Genomic DNA, 18,739 nt, shown 5'->3' with positions numbered 1-18,739 from the left:
TGTCTACGGTGTTAATCTGACTGCATTGAGGCATTACAAGCAAAACTACTATGAGTTAGTATGATTCAAACACTAAGTAAAAAACAGTAATTGAGTAATTTCTATTTCGAGACACTGTTACCTGGTTAAATGTCTTGAAGGTAGTCTTGTTCCACAGTATGTCATAACTTATGAATTGTATGTTGTATTATAGCGAAATTGAAAGAGAACTATCATGACAATCATTTCACCAGCTTGTCATCAATTCTGACATATTTGCCCGAAATTTGATAAGTGCTTACGTTTTTTTTCTGTGAAACATTTTCTGTAGAAAAAGATTTTCTATTATCGTTTTCCATAACCCTTGGTTATTCCCTTAGGTCGTTATTTGCATTTCCACATTATTCATAAATAAAAAAGTTTAGTTTTATCATTGAGTTGTCATGGATTTTTAATGTGTTTCCGTCATGGGAACAGCGATTGAAGCGTCAAACTGTGATAGCGTTCTGCAAAATATGTAAGCAAAGAAAAAATATCCGAATAAAAAATGGGATGTTCGATTCTCATCGGCCCACACATTAGTCGTGTCGGAAAGGAGCTTATTTTCAATCAAAACTGACGCAAATAGCTTCTCCAGGGACAACGCTTCGTTACTGTGTACAGGGTATATTGCAACACATTCTATATCATTTTATAAGCTGGTGGTATAAGAATGCCAAATGGATCTGACGTAAGACTTGTGGTAACAGAAATTCCTTCGATAATATCCAACAGAGTGATGATTTCAGAAAAAATGTTTGAGGAACAATTATTTATTCAAGGCCGGAATCAAAGAGCCCTTTCTTTTACCGCAAACTAAAAGAAATGTTGCACATTGGACATGCGTTTTGGTATTTTTACCGGTCCTTAAAATATGTGACGCTCCGACCTGTATAAGTCAAAAATGGTCCTACAACCAACCATTTCCGAATACTTTTTAAATATATAATGATACGCGATTAAACGTGATGTGATTAAAACATATTTATATATAAAATAGAAAAACCTTGAAGCAGGGACGTTTGTTTGGAACTATTTGACATTGACTTCAAATTACTGCGCGCCATCACGTTGGCTTCAATAAACAACTACGCGAACACGTCCTTTAGTAAAGTGTGTATATCAACAGCATTTACAACGTCAACATTTTTGTTAAATTTCAGGTATGCTTAAAATACCGATCGCTCATGTGTAAGCGGGGCGGATCGGAAAAACAAGCACGCTGTTTGGCCGGTACCTCGACAAGCCCGCATGTGCTCTTCGGTCGGATATATCCATTTATCCTACATACAGGTGAACGATACTTTCCTTGTATCCCACCAGTGGCATCAGGTATGAAAATTTTGTATTTTTTCTTTGGAAAACTGATTACACCCCTCAAACAATAGAGAAATTTTCTGCGAAATGTTATCTTGTATGAGATGATTCAATTCTGATTTTTCATAACGCTTTGTTATGTCCATCAACTACCTCAAATCTTTTGTCATGAAGTTGTCATGGGACTATTTTCTGTCGTGTTGAATGCGACCTTCGTGTTCATACCACAGCATCCAAACAGCTTTATTCAAAGCAAACGTGCTATACAATTTAAGAGGGATTTACAATAAAACTAATATCGAATTATAAGTCGCGTTTTCTTTCGGAAAAAAAAAATGCAAACGATTACGGCGAAAAAGGACGCGTCCTAAGGGACAACACCCCTTAGGACTACACCCCGCTACTTCAGGATATGTTTCGCCATTTGTGAGCAATACCATCCGGATCATATAATAAGCTGATATAAAATATGTATCAAATGGGTCTAGAATGAAGCCGGAAAGTGAGAGACATGTTACTGGAATTTGTCAAAAGAGTGATGATTTTTCGCTTTATCGATATTCAGAACATGTATATAGCCTCTTTTAACGAGATAATGGCGCATTAAGCTTTACCAGAGAAAAACCCATTTGCGTCGGGGCAATTTTACATCGATTGTTGAAAGTTATATTTTTTTCGGGGAAAATAACTCTTTTTCATGTGTTAAGGGCTTAAATCACAAAAGCTGTTTTATCAGCAATTAGCTAACATAGAAACAAATCAGTCTTCAGGATGCTATTTTATTAAACTTTCATTAGTTGTCGACAGTTGATCTTTTTGCTAGTGTGCACATTCAAAACATTTGATTGGGCAATAGTACTTATTATATATTATAAACACTCAATTATGGTAAGAGATCGTTACTTATTTATCCAAAGATGGTTGTAATTCTATTCCAGTTCTTGTTCGACAAGCCTCTACATAAAATACTTTTCAAACATTGTTCAAAGCATGCCTTATGAAAGATCAATAATTGAAAAATGAATACTTTGGTTATATTGTGAATGTCTGCTGCATTATACTCCGTGGTGATGTTTGTATAATTGTAGTGTATGTGTAATAGTTTATGATTTATTTTGATATAATTGTTAAACTCCTGTATTTTTATGATCTATACATTGTCGTAGTTGTAGACCACATACAATTATTATTATTATTAACTCCCCTATCGACAGCATTCATTCAATGATACCCTTGTTATTGACTCAATCAAAGCGATAATCATGATTGATGATTTATTTTGATATTGTTAACAGTCAATACTATTGACCCAGGTGGAGGGAATGACATCTTAAGTGTTGGCAGTTCAGATTGAACCCGGTACATTAAAGAAAAAAAAGTGCCGACAAAAACGATAACTTTGTTTTAAACTTTAAAGTACCTTCCAACAACCCGATACAGTTTCAAAAACAATAAAAAAAAAAATTCAAATGTTGACAACTTTCGTTTTTATATGGACACTTTTTAAATTGCTTTTATATCTGAAACAAAACCCTCTAAAATTTACTCGTTGGTAACTGTTCTGTTTCTATTCTTGTATTTCTAATGCTATTGAATTTTAACTCCTGGTAAATCCTCTTTCATAAAACTTTCAAAGGTCTTAAAGCGCACAAACATGCATGCTATAACGCAATGCCAGTGGATTACTCTTTATATTGATCTTAAAATAGCTTAATGAAAATCTTTTCTTTTTTCTTCTTTTCAAAACCACTGTTTGATCCTGACTATGCCTTAAACGATATGGTATAGTAGTGTTTTTGGAAGTAAAGGAGCTCATTTAGCAAACAATGGTAACGAAGATTGCCTCTCCAGGGACAACATTCCCTTAACAAAAGATCTATGTCTCCTTTAATAAGCAGCACACGACAGATTATGTAGACTATTTTCCAAATGGGCCTTATGTAGGCTGCAAGGTCACCGATACATTAGTTCTCGCTATATCGATATTCAGCAAATGGTTCTAGCCAAGGGAGAAAAAAAGCTCCTTCAATGAGATAATGTCATGTCGCATTAAGCTTAAACAGAAACATGAGCATTGGAGTCGTGGTACTTTTGCATCACATTCAGACATGTATTCTTAGGTTGGGGGACTTTGGGCAAAATACTTCAAATAGCAAAGGTCACTCCTGCAATTAACAAAGAAAAAATAAATGCCACCAATGCAATGAAATCTGATCATTCGCAAGTAATTCTGGAGAATTGGTGACGTATCAAACAGAAGACCAATTTTCAGCTGAACGTTACGAGTAAATGTCCAATTCTGATCCTTTTTTATAATGCTTCCTTATTCCTTTTGTTCGTATTTTACATAACCACTTGATAAATCATTCCAAACCTTTTTGACATTTAATTATCATGGACAAGTAATGTGTTCTTTCATGTGTTTAATCATTCAATGGGAACTACTGGAACAAGCTCAGTCACATTTAAGCAAAAAGAACCAAACACATTTACTAGGGCCCAAGGTCACTAATCGAGAGACACATTCTGTATGAACAACACAAAGCTGTCACTGACGAGTTCGCTGTTTTATAGCTAGTTTACGCGCGCGGAACTTCACACTTGACCCCCGATTATCAATACTTTAACAAATTGAAATTCGGTGCAAGCATCAACTTGAAGGCAATAAAGAATAAATAAATAAAAGAAATAATTTAAACTGAGTTAGTAATTTTAAGTACATTACGACTAGACAGAGACATTCATTAAACAACAGAAACAGAACAACATTTTGCAAAAAAGACAGCAATGAGAAAGCATGCCTTCTATGGAATATTAAGTGGAATAAAAAGTCAAGTGATACGTACACTCAATTCTTATCGTCCCACAAATAAGTCGTGTTTTTTCAGAGAAACGCTTGTTTGTAATCGATTCTGACTAAGGTCACATGGACAACACTCCTTTAATACAGGCTATATATCGCCTTTTGTGAGCAAACCATCAAGATCACTTGAAAAAAAACCTTTTTTTGCCAAATCGGTGTGATTTTAACCGAAAGTTGATATATATTTCTCCGAAAATTTTTACCATAAGGATAATTTCTCGCCATACCAACATTCAGAAAATGGTTCAAGCCTCGCGAATAAAGGCAACCTAAACGAGATAATGCGGCATTAGGCTTTACCAGGGAAAACACCCTTTTGGTTGCAACAATTTTACACCAAAGGCGGGTTTGTTTTCCTTCTGTTTTTTGTTTTTGTTTTTTAAAATTATAAACTGCGTATAGTAAATGTTCATTATAGATGCGTGTTTTACATAAGGAATTTATTTTGTTTAATCATAGTTTATTGTTGTTTTTTTAACATCAATACATGCAAATTATATACGCACATACAAACTAATCACTCAAGAATGATACATTTGTTGTACCAGAATTATAACAACAACACGTTCAGCCCTTCCCAGGCGACATTGTAACGTCGTGTGTATTTAAGATTAAGCCTGAATAGGATAAGGAGTAAACTTTTTAGTTTTGCACAAAACTTGTTTGAAAACATTGGTTTATTATACGTGCGTATGTAATGCCAAAACTATTATTTACTATAATGTGAACACCATCACTTGAATGAACAAATGAAGCCAAAAAAAAATCCGTCATTTTATCTTCTTCATAGTATGTACATTAACAAAACATTTCGAAGACATAGGGATTGTGAACTACAATTATATTTCAGTCAAGCAATCAGATAAACAGACACTCGGAACACCTCGGCCATTTTATCGGAAACAACCTCGGACGTATGCCGGTGCATTAGGAAAAGTAGTTCGTAATATTAATGATACTGTTCTAATTAATTTTGTTTTAACGCGTAATTTGTATTTCTAATTTCACATTGCTTCCTAACTTCCTAGTGAGGCGTATTATTGCATAAATAATTAAGATTCCGTACGGAGTAAAGTCCTTAAATTTAACTGCTAAATTGAAATAACTATGCAATCTAGTTGCAGCGTGGATTAATATAAAGAATGATGACATTGTAAACCGTACATATGCATCCGAGGTTGTTTTCAATGGTAAATGACCTACGTGCTCCGATTGATGACCATAACCCGAATTTCAATTATTCTATTAACAGATGAGATTCAATCTCCCGATTTCACAAAGCACAAACAGCCATGGGACTCGATTTATTTTGACTCCCAGATTGTTTTGGAATATTGCGTGAATTCTCGTGGAAATATAAACGTTGTAATTGTGATTTATTTGCAAAAGAACCATTACCTTTGGAACATTAGTAGGGGGAAAGAATGTTTACCACAAATTTGTGATTTATTTTGTAAACTGAGACAAATTAGTTCCTTAACAAATGTGTTATTGTTAGATGAGAAGGTTCTAAAACGTTTTGTCATAATTTTGGACAATCATTCCCTGTTTAATGAATATTTAGATATACATGTATTCACAAAACCTCTGCTGGAATAAAATGCATTGTATCAAAATCCAATTAATAGAAAAATATCAATAAAAGCATTAAAATAACTTAAACAGTAAATGTTAGTGAACTTAAACTGGCACTGTATTATAAAATGTTTAACATCTTATTTTTAACTAAAATGAGTAACTTCCTTTCCAGTTTTGGGGCGGGTGTGGGGAGGGGTACCATGAGAAAGGATGCAAAAGAAAGTTGCTAAGCAAAACTACCGAAATATGAACATTCATTCTACATTGCTGCATTTATCATTAATATAAACTTTTGCGACCGGTTTTTCACAGAACTAATTATATAAAACAATTTCCATAATTTTGAGTAAGAAATAAAACAAATCATTTTTGAAATAGATGCAAAAGAACTTTGGGTTAGCATACTCTATATAGTAGTTTGTAGGAATGACATCAGTGATACCCTTTTCCTCTTGATTCTGTCAAAGACATCCACGTATTAGCCATGATTATGTATTTTCTTAATTATATCATATTAAAGTTCTTCATTACTATTCATTGCGGTTCAATGAACTTAATGTATGTAAACTTTAACTTGTACAATTTATCTTAAATAATTGCTGATAAAACCGTTCTTTTTTCAAACAAAACAGTATGTAAATGAGCCAAAACATATGAAGAAATTATTTTGTTTCCCAGAAATTCCGAAAAATTCGGCATAAAATAAAGCATTCTCCCCGAACAACTCCAGTTGTCTGCATTGTCTGCATTCGATGTAAAATTACCCCGACGCAAAAAGTGATTATCTGATTAATCCCAATGTGGCATTTCCTCGTTGAAGAAGCATTTTCTCCCGAGGCTTGAATTATTTTCTGAATGCCGATAGAGCGAAAAAAATCATCAATCCTTTGGCAATTTTCGGCGGAAGGTCTGTCACTTTAGGCGTAAGTATAAATATATATTTTATTATTTCAGTTTATCCAATGATTTTATTAGTACAGCTCATAAAAGCAGCTGTTTATAGTTTAAACTTAACTAGTAGAACTAAACAATAGAATCAACATTTCACAGAATTATTGCCCTTTGAAAAATCTGCTGTTTTCCTTTATATTCTGTGCCTCGGGCTTCAAAATGCTCTACAAAGAAATGCAAAGGAACACAACGGATTGCACGATGCGTTACCTGAGTGGAATCAAATTGCAAAAATCTACGAGAGTCGAATATATCATCAGCATCAAAAAGCAACACTAATAACCTCGTTTTATCATGTACATTACTGGTCTAAATTTTATAATAAATGTCATTTTCAAGACGCACTTTTTGTTTTATGATGTTATCTTGATATTGCGCAATGAAACTTGTTACGCGGTAAAGTCAGCAAAGTGGAATATGGACAACTATACTTTGCGATATGTGTTGCGTGTGGACTTATGATGGGTATATATTGAAAAGTATTTCCTTTCAAGAAAAGAATATCTCTCATCGGTGACAAATGCAATGTCCTGGTCATCAATCGGAGCACGTAGGTCATTTACCATTGAAAACAACCTCGGATGCATATGTACGGTTTACAATGTCATCATTCTTTATATTAATCCACGCTGCAACTAGATTGCATAGTTATTTCAATTTAGCAGTTAAATTTAAGGACTTTACTCCGTACGGAATCTTAATTATTTATGCAATAATACGCCTCACTAGGAAGTTAGGAAGCAATGTGAAATTAGAAATACAAATTACGCGTTAAAACAAAATTAATTAAAACAGTATCATTAATATTACGAACTACTTTTCCTAATGCACCGGCATACGTCCGAGGTTGTTTCCGATAAAATGGCCGAGGTGTTCCGAGTGTCTGTTTATCTGATTGCTTGACTGAAATATAATTGTAGTTCACAATCCCTATGTCTTCGAAATGTTTTGTTAATGTACATACTATGAAGAAGATAAAATGACGGATTTTTTTTGGCTTCATTTGTTCATTCAAGTGATGGTGTTCACATTATAGTAAATAATAGTTTTGGCATTACATACGCACGTATAATAAACCAATGTTTTCAAACAAGTTTTGTGCAAAACTAAAAAGTTTACTCCTTATCCTATTCAGGCTTAATCTTAAATACACACGACGTTACAATGTCGCCTGGGAAGGGCTGAACGTGTTGTTGTTATAATTCTGGTACAACAAATGTATCATTCTTGAGTGATTAGTTTGTATGTGCGTATATAATTTGCATGTATTGATGTTAAAAAACAACAACAATAAACTATGATTAAACAAAATAAATTCCTTATGTAAAACACGCATCTATAATGAACATTTACTATACGCAGTTTATAATTTAAAAAAAAACAAAAAACAGAAGGAAAACAAACCCGCCTTTGGTGTAAAATTGTTGCAACCAAAAGGGTGTTTTCCCTGGTAAAGCCTAATGCCGCATTATCTCGTTTAGGTTGCCTTTATTCGCGAGGCTTGAACCATTTTCTGAATGTTGGTATGGCGAGAAAATATCCTTATGGTAAAAATTTTCGGAGAAATATATATCAACTTTCGGTTAAAATCACACCGATTTGGCAAAAAAAGTTTTTTTTCAAGTGATCTTGATGGTTTGCTCACAAAAGGCGATATATAGCCTGCATTAAAGGAGTGTTGTCCATGTGACCTTAGTCAGAATCGATTACAAACAAGCGTTTCTCTGAAAAAACACGACTTATTTGTGGGACGATAAGAATTGAGTGTACGTATCACTTGACTTTTTATTCCACTTAATATTCCATAGAAGGCATGCTTTCTCATTGTTGTCTTTTTTGCAAAATGTTGTTCTGTTTCTGTTGTTTAATGAATGTCTCTGTCTAGTCGTAATGTACTTAAAATTACTAACTCAGTTTAAATTATTTCTTTTATTTATTTATTCTTTATTGCCTTCAAGTTGATGCTTGCACCGAATTTCAATTTGTTAAAGTATTGATAATCGGGGGTCAAGTGTGAAGTTCCGCACGCGTAAACTAGCTATAAAACAGCGAACTCGTCAGTGACAGCTTTGTGTTGTTCATACAGAATGTGTCTCTCGATTAGTGACCTTGGGCCCTAGTAAATGTGTTTGGTTCTTTTTGCTTAAATGTGACTGAGCTTGTTCCAGTAGTTCCCATTGAATGATTAAACACATGAAAGAACACATTACTTGTCCATGATAATTAAATGTCAAAAAGGTTTGGAATGATTTATCAAGTGGTTATGTAAAATACGAACAAAAGGAATAAGGAAGCATTATAAAAAAGGATCAGAATTGGACATTTACTCGTAACGTTCAGCTGAAAATTGGTCTTCTGTTTGATACGTCACCAATTCTCCAGAATTACTTGCGAATGATCAGATTTCATTGCATTGGTGGCATTTATTTTTTCTTTGTTAATTGCAGGAGTGACCTTTGCTATTTGAAGTATTTTGCCCAAAGTCCCCCAACCTAAGAATACATGTCTGAATGTGATGCAAAAGTACCACGACTCCAATGCTCATGTTTCTGTTTAAGCTTAATGCGACATGACATTATCTCATTGAAGGAGCTTTTTTCTCCCTTGGCTAGAACCATTTGCTGAATATCGATATAGCGAGAACTAATGTATCGGTGACCTTGCAGCCTACATAAGGCCCATTTGGAAAATAGTCTACATAATCTGTCGTGTGCTGCTTATTAAAGGAGACATAGATCTTTTGTTAAGGGAATGTTGTCCCTGGAGAGGCAATCTTTGTTACCATTGTTTGCTAAATGAGCTCCTTTACTTCCAAAAACACTACTATACCATATCGTTTAAGGCATAGTCAGGATCAAACAGTGGTTTTGAAAAGAAGAAAAAAGAAAAGATTTTCATTAAGCTATTTTAAGATCAATATAAAGAGTAATCCACTGGCATTGCGTTATAGCATGCATGTTTGTGCGCTTTAAGACCTTTGAAAGTTTTATGAAAGAGGATTTACCAGGAGTTAAAATTCAATAGCATTAGAAATACAAGAATAGAAACAGAACAGTTACCAACGAGTAAATTTTAGAGGGTTTTGTTTCAGATATAAAAGCAATTTAAAAAGTGTCCATATAAAAACGAAAGTTGTCAACATTTGAATTTTTTTTTTTATTGTTTTTGAAACTGTATCGGGTTGTTGGAAGGTACTTTAAAGTTTAAAACAAAGTTATCGTTTTTGTCGGCACTTTTTTTTCTTTAATGTACCGGGTTCAATCTGAACTGCCAACACTTAAGATGTCATTCCCTCCACCTGGGTCAATAGTATTGACTGTTAACAATATCAAAATAAATCATCAATCATGATTATCGCTTTGATTGAGTCAATAACAAGGGTATCATTGAATGAATGCTGTCGATAGGGGAGTTAATAATAATAATAATAGTATGTGGTCTACAACTACGACAATGTATAGATCATAAAAATACAGGAGTTTAACAATTATATCAAAATAAATCATAAACTATTACACATACACTGCAATTATACAAACATCACCACGGAGTATAATGCAGCAGACATTCACAATATAACCAAAGTATTCATTTTTCAATTATTGATCTTTCATAAGGCATGCTTTGAACAATGTTTGAAAAGTATTTTATGTAGAGGCTTGTCGAACAAGAACTGGAATAGAATTACAACCATCTTTGGATAAATAAGTAACGATCTCTTACCATAATTGAGTGTCTCAGTTTACAAAATAAATCACAAATTTGTGGTAAACATTCTTTCCCCCTACTAATGTTCCAAAGGTAATGGTTCTTTTGCAAATAAATCACAATTACAACGTTTATATTTCCACGAGAATTCACGCAATATTCCAAAACAATCTGGGAGTCAAAATAAATCGAGTCCCATGGCTGTTTGTGCTTTGTGAAATCGGGAGATTGAATCTCATCTGTTAATAGAATAATTGAAATTCGGGTTATTGACGTCATCGTCGAGGCGTTGAGCAATACTATGACCTTGGCCATAACTGTAAAAACGTTCAAGATATGTATTCAAATATTAAGATTCGCTCTGTTTATAGTTTAGCAACTGGGTAAGAAACCAAATTATATTATAAACATGAAAATCGCTGAAATATAAATAAGTGTAATGGCTCATCATCATCATCATCATCATCATCATCATCATCACCACCACCACCACCACCACAACCACAACCACCATTACTACCACCACCACCACCACCACCACCACCATCATCATCATCATCATCATCATCACCACCACCACCACCACCACCACCACCACCATCATCATCATCATCATCATCATCATCATCATCATCATCATCATCATCATCATCATCACCACCACTACCACCACCACCATAATCATCATCATCATCATCATCATCATCATCATCATCATCATCATCATCATTTCAGATCTAAAACGAATAAGAACCACGACGGCTTCGATGATGATACGTTCTATTGGACAAGCTTCTAGTTTCATATTAATATAATTTTATGCCGACATAACATATTTTATGGATCTGCGGCAAAGGATATGGATTTTGAGCAAAATATTTTGCATAATTTTACCGGTATATTGTTTGCGAAGGTATATACTTTACGCATTATTAATAGGAATTGCTTCGTCCTATTTCTGGATTAAAAATATAGTGGTGGCAACCCTCCGTGGCCTTTTAACTTTGTGAAATATTGTACAGTTTGCGCTATTTAGAAAACGGATTACTCAGACAGTGGATGTAAGCGTCTTTGACCTACATGTGTGCCGCAAGGACATAAGCGTTTCAAAATGGCCGCGCCTATGAAAGTTCAATTTTTTGGACAGTCTTTTGTATCTCGACTTCGAACTTTCATTCGAGAGGAGGATTCGCTCAATTTTCATTTAGGATTACACGGACGGCCCATGATTCAGTACTCTGGCTTTCCTGGGGCCTCAGCAGCCGTTCTCAAAACTAAAATTGGAACAGTGGCCGACTTTTCGCCGGATATTCTCATATTACTGATTGGCACTAATGATGTGTATAACTCTAACATAACCGTGCAAGGCATTACAAGTCAAATTTGTGATATAGTTGACAGGGCACTTCATATTTTGAACCTTGCACAGGTCATAGTATGCCAAGTGTTACATCGATGTCCAGCATCTGTGCAAATCCATTACCAAAATCGTTGACATTGAGTACAATTATACTTATACAATATAATTAAAAGATACACAAATGACATTTCTCACTGAGATTACATATTTAAAAAAACACACACACAAAAACAAAAACACAAACTTTAAATATAATAGTTTATTGCATAGAAAACCAGAAACACACAAGAAAATATGTACATGGGTGATTTATAAATTAATTGAGACACATAAACAATTAAATAGGAGGTTCGTATAAACTCATACCTTCATGACCATTACGTTGTTTATATAAACTACAATACTTATATCGCACAGAATATACCTTTCAATCTGCCTTTTGATGCAATATAATTTCGATATCAATTTTGATGTGTAGAGCCCTTTAAGCTGTATTATGATTTTACAAGCAATTAGAATGCTTATTTGTCATACACTGGTATTGGCAAAAAATGTAGGTTATAATCTAAATCGAATATGTTCAGCTTAACAGACACAGCTTTTTTTTGTCTGTACATGGTCTGTTCAACTTGCACATTTTTTCACACTCAAACGCAACACATTTACTGGTTAGTGCTGAATTAGAATATGAAAACATTTTAAATGTGTCAAAAAGCCACGAACATTGAAAACTATAGTTACCGAAATACCGAATAATACCCAAAGGTTTTCTTCTTTACAACTGTGGAATGTACAGGAGAATTTTTACTCTACAATGATTAAAATACATACCATGTACATGTCGTGATCCCACTTTTGACCAAACACATTAGAAAATAAATGATATTTGGAAAATGACATGCAATTTCGATTCGAAAAAAAAATGATTATGTGGTTGGTCCCAAGATATGAAGAAAGAACAACGAGAGGTTAAGCACAGAAAATTCCCTTCCGTAATTTGGTAACTAACTTTCCTTTTTCAAGACGTGTTAAATATTGCGTTTAGTCGATCACAAATATTTTTTTTGTCATACATTTTAACCGTTTTGCTTCCATCGTATGAATAGTGTTTGCCGAGGCATTTTGAGAAATCAATGAAACTATCGAAGAGATGCTAAGACATTAATTATATAATAATCTATTTTAACTAAATTTATATTCCCGTCACTGTTCCGTTTTTAATAAAAAAAAAGTTCCCTAATGTTTTTTCATGATTTGTTTTTTTGCATTATTAAATGTTTTTCTTTGTATTTTCCTAAGCTGGAAATTTCGTTTTAGATTAATAAGACATAAAACACACAAAAATACAACAGTAGCCTCGTCAAAAAATAAAACATGAATGTAAACACCAAACATGTTTCCCAGAACCAACCGATCAGAACACCTGAACATTGACAGTAACGGAAGCACATGATATGCCAGCAGAAAATAAATTTCAAAACAATAAATTATAGATTTAAAAAGGTGTACACTCGTAAAATATGAGTCAAACGTGTGCAAATTTCAAGAAATATTAATGTTAATATAATGTGCCCAAATAAGCTTATATAATCCCAAAAGCGATGTATTAATTTGCAAGTTTTAAAAGCATGCAGTTAAATGATTTTATGATGGGTGCAGTTGATATTAATGACAAGTCTGTAATTATGGAGGATGATATTAAAAAAATGATCCTAATATATCGGGCGTGCTTTGGCTCTTTGCCAAATTGAAGCCACGCTTCCAGCAGTTTATGCTTATATAGAGGGAGCGCATTTCGGGTCCACCTTAAGGCATACCCCCTCCTCCCATACGGGTTGCAGAAGGTATGAATCGTTTACTACCTGTTTCTGGTACACATGTGGAACTTTACAGTGATGTTGATGTAATTTGGGTGTTTGAGGGCCGTTCGTAGAATTGTTTATTACATTCTTTGACGAACTTTGATAAAACAATACTTTAACATTTGACGTCACTTGAGGCGCTCAACATAGCGTAACCTTATGTTTAAAACACACACACAAACATAATTAATTGAAAGGTCAGTGTAAAATAAACGGAGTATTGCATATTAAGAGCAAACTTATTGACACTTGCCATGATGTTAGTATTTGTTTTTATTAGATTCAGCTGAATGGAATATGTATGTATAATTTATAAGCTTCTTGAACAACCCTCGCATGTTTATTGTTTCGTGCGCAAAAGAACAGGCCCCAATATCACAAACGTACTTAAAAAGCCCTTCTCGGTATTTTTGTGATATTGGAACCAGAAAAGGTAATGCACTGGAACGCCCAACGTTAGTACAATAACTTATTATTATAAAACTATTGTAGGATTCGTTGTTCCGTCCGGGTCATCTTTTTCCGAGTCCAGTTTATCTCCTAGTCCTGGAATTATTCGAACCATTTCGTCTTTACTTGAATGTCTCTGCATAAACTGGATAACAAAAACTACCGCAGTCGCCTCAGCAATCATGAAGGCTATATCCGCGAAGTAAAAGGACCAGCCATACTGGTAATTAAATGTCTTCCCTTCTTTGCCCCTTGCTCGATGGCCGACCTCGTCGTTGATAGCGGAAATGTAGAAAATTATTCCAACCGCCAGTGTCAAACCTGGAAATGTATATTGTCGAATCAGTCAAAATAGGCATTTCCGGTGAATTCAGCCGTGCTGGAAAACTCCATCTGGCATCCGCCATGCCAGATGAGTCACGCGCTGTGACGTAATACTTTTCATTTCTTTTATTTTACACTTTATGTAACGATAATTATAAGATTTCAATAGATGAGTTCCATAAACATTAACTTTACAAAAACACACCTTGAAAAAAAACAACCTTAAAAGACGTGATACTGAAGGAACTTTTTGACGTATGCAGTGAATAAAAAATACTGCGCGTCATGACGTCAGTTAACATCATCGCACGTGCTTTTTGTGAAATTTACAAAACTGCGCTTTTCTATGCATTTTTCACAATTTTTTTTTAAATGCTTGAAAAAATATATATCAAGTGTGTCCGTTCCGGATCGAAAAATTCGACCCTCGGGCACGCTGAGTAGCCGGTAACTCGGCAAGCCTCGTTACCTGGCAACGCAGGTGCCCTCGGGTCGGATTTTTCTATCCGGAACGGAAACACATGACAGATATTATTAGTCATGATGAAAGCAAACAACATATAAGAACAAAACGGTACGTAACAGTATCGGTCTGTGATGGCGATTTTTTGTTTTATAAATATAATATTCCTATATGTTTTTCATCGCCTCGGACTGAAACTGTCACCTATAACCAAATCACTACATATTATCGAAGTTATATTTGAAGCAGACCATCAATGTCAATAACACAGACAAAACTAATGTACGCGACATTTCTTATCAATATATGCTTGTATACATATAACTCGATAATACCATAAGAGCAGTATTTGACAAAGACATCGCCAGAAGTAACTCCTCGGCCATTTTTCATCGAGAGCAACCTCGGAAGTATCCCGGTATATCAGTAGAAGTAGTTCGTAAAATCAAAAATAATTATATTAATTAATAGTACTGTATTAACGTGTAATTTGTATTACTTATTTCAAATTGATTCCAATCGAAATGGATTATTGCATAAATATTTTATATTTCTAAGAGTAAAGTCCTCTGAGCTAAAGGACTAAATTGAAATTACTACGCGATCTACTTGCAGCGCAGTTAAATGTAAATAATTCTGACATTGTAAACCGTCCATATGAATCAGAGATTGTTATCGATGGAAATGTCCGCCAAGGAGTTCCGATTGTGACATCGCTACATAAGTCGATACCTACCTGCAAGAATAGAGAGTACAGCGGCTATTAAAGTTTTAATGTCTTGCCGGATGTTTCCTAGGATTCCCAAGATCACCGCCACGGTAATCATCACCAGTGAGACGACCGGAAACATTGCAGCAACTCTGGTCGCACCTGAAAATACAATTGTAATACATTAAATAACCAAAATGTCTGTGTCTTGACAATGGGTGTAATTATGGTTCAATACAAAAAGAATTAAACCAGTTAGTAACGAAACCAGCCAAAGATCACTAAATTGCTTTCCACAGACTATCCCAAAAGTGAAGAAACAATCCAAATTAAGCATTCTTCACAACGCAGTACTGTTTTAGCTCATCATTTTTTTGAATAAAAATAAGTCGCGTAATTGTCAATGTCTGAAAACATTACAAGATATTTAAATAAAATTGGTACATATGTTGCCAGAGACAATACGCCCATGTGTAGCAAGACCTATACATATCGCTTTAATATAATTGTGTTTTGCCCCTTCTTTTGCCTGAAAAACATCGGACGATCGCGGCGTTCTTGTTCTAGTCTTTACTGCTTTTGGAACAGCATATTTGTAAAGAAGCAGCTATACATACATGCCAATATGTTGGCATGTGCACTTATGTCCAAAATTATAAAAACGATAACCTCTTGCTTCCCTAATGCATGCTTCCGCATCTACTTAAGCTTCAACTACATCTTTGTTGATTGTATGGCGAGAAACTTACGCAGAATGGCAAATGACGCCTGGGCATTCTCTTCCTTATCACCCTCTTTCTGTGTCTTCTCTGAGTGGTAGGATTCGCAAAACTTCTTTCCCCCTTAAAAAAAGAAAATAGAACAAATTAAGAAACAGTTCTTGTAAGCACGATATACGATGTTAGCACGATTCGATATGAATTTCAATTATCTAAAGAATTCAACCTAAAATAGTTTCGATCAGCCCGAGACTTCTTTAAATACTTGGACGTATTTTGTGCCTCCAAAGGAGTCTAATTACGAATTTGTACGAGTGACGGACATCATATGGCTGCATCATCTTACTGACCAACTGAAACGTATGGTTGAGGTCCTATGATAAAGAGAGTACAATTTTGTTTAAGATTTTAATCAACTCAAACTGAACGTTGTATATGAAACAAACAGTTAAACGACACTTGAAGTATAACACTGTGTATTTACACTTAATTCAACAAATTTGTAATAAGATAGAATATATGTTTGAAATTCAGAACGAATCAAGCAAATATGGTATACTCTTTTTACATATAGGATTATGCTGCCTGGCCTAAGTTTTCGACAATTCTCAAGATCTTACTCAAAAATCTATGTCCTGGTTATATAGTAATTAGAACGGCATTGATTCTGATTCTTTAATAGTTTGGATATGCTATATTTCTTTTTTTACAATATTAACCCCCTTTAACGGTATATTTGATATACAAAATACAATTCCGTAAACTAATTATTTTTGGTAATTATTAGAGTAACTATGATGTTGGCTAAAACATTTTTATCTAAAGTTTATACCATAAAATCTAAACCAATATAATATATGAGAGAAAATGATTCTAACAATGTAAAATCATATAAAAGTTTGAACAATACTTTGATGTAAAGTGGTATAATAAGGTGAGTCAGTTATTGAGCAACTACTATCTCGAGAATCTGTGATCTGGTTAATGTGGTCTTGTTTCATTGGTATGTCCTAACTTTTGAATTGTATGTTGTTTTATAGGGAAAATATAAGATAACAACAAAGACAATCATTCCACCATCACCATCAATTCTGAAATGTTTGCCAGAAACTTGATGAAATTGCAAACCTTTTTTAAAGAATGAGACGGCAATTTATACGAAATCTTTTCCTGCACTTGATGAAATGGCTAAAAAAAATTAAAGAATGATACGGCAATTTCTGCGAAATATATTTTTTATTCCGTATTTTCATAACACTTGGTACCTAATTCCCTTATGTCGTTATTTGCATTTCCTTTTTAATAATCAATCAAAATGTTTAGGTCTTTCATTGAGTTGTCAGGGACTTTTTTTAAATGTGTTTAGAAATGTGCAAAGAAAAGCTGGGAAGAAGAAGAAATGATGTTCGATTCTTATCAGCCACCTAATAAGTCGTGTCGGAAAGGAGCTTATTTTACAATCGATCCTGACGCAGATGGCGTCTCAAGGGACAACAGTTCATTTCTATGTACAGAATATATTGCAGCTCTTTCCAGACCATTTAATAAGCCGGTATATGAATGCCAAATGAATCTGACGTAAGACTTTCGGTCACAGGAAGTCCTTCGAAAAATGCCAACAGATTGATGAATTCAGAAAAAAATAGTCCAGGGAGAAAAATCAACAACGCTTCATTTACAAGATAAGTTCAAAGAAAAATATTTATTTAAGAACGCCATTCATATATCGCAACAAAATAAATGGTACATAACGTACATGTTTTTGGGTATTTTACCGTTCCGAAAAAAAACTGTCGCCCGACCTTGAAACGTCAAATAAGGTCTTACTACCAGCTATTTTCGAAAAAGTATTTTAATTGATAATGATACGTGATAAAATTTCAAACCTTAAAAATGGGACATTTGTCGGGAAGTGCTCGTGATCACGTCGATGTCTGTAAACAACTACGAACACGCCCTGTAGAATAATGTATATCTACAGCATTTACAACTATATTTCTTTCGTTAAATTACAGGTATTATCGCCCATGTGTATGCGGGACGCATCGAAGAACGGGCGAGCTGAGTGACCGGTAATTCAACAAGACTCGTTATTTTCTTCCGCAGAATAGATCAATTCATCCCATATACAGGTGAACGATACTTTTCTTACTTCCAACCAGTGCAATCAATTATAAATATTTGTTATTTTTTTGGAAAACTGATTACAAGCCTCAAACAGAAGAGACATTTTCTGCGAATGTTATCTTTTAGGAGAAGATTTTTACATTCTGATTTTTCATAACACTTTGTCATTCCCAGTGAAGCGTCTTTTAACATTACGACTTGAGCAAATACGTCTCATATTTTATGATAGTGTTCATGGAATTGTTATCTGTCGTGCTGAATGCGAACTTCGTGTTCAAACCACAGCATCC

General features: G+C 34.3%; 1 protein-coding gene across 1 annotated transcript in view; it reads left to right on the top strand.

Annotated features, from left to right (window-relative positions):
* The window catches only part of LOC128242340 (hephaestin-like), a 123,293-nt gene that overhangs the window by 387 nt on the left and 104,167 nt on the right, over positions 1–18,739 (top strand). Inside the window, exon 2 of the mRNA XM_052959454.1 lies at positions 1,182–1,350. Within this exon, the coding sequence (XP_052815414.1) occupies positions 1,182–1,350 (169 nt within the window). The remainder of the gene's footprint in view (positions 1–1,181; positions 1,351–18,739) is intronic.

The sequence above is a fragment of the Mya arenaria genome, chromosome 2 (assembly GCF_026914265.1).
Source record: "Mya arenaria isolate MELC-2E11 chromosome 2, ASM2691426v1".
Lineage (NCBI taxonomy): Eukaryota > Metazoa > Mollusca > Bivalvia > Myida > Myidae > Mya > Mya arenaria.
This window is presented reverse-complemented; position numbering and strand designations above follow the sequence as displayed.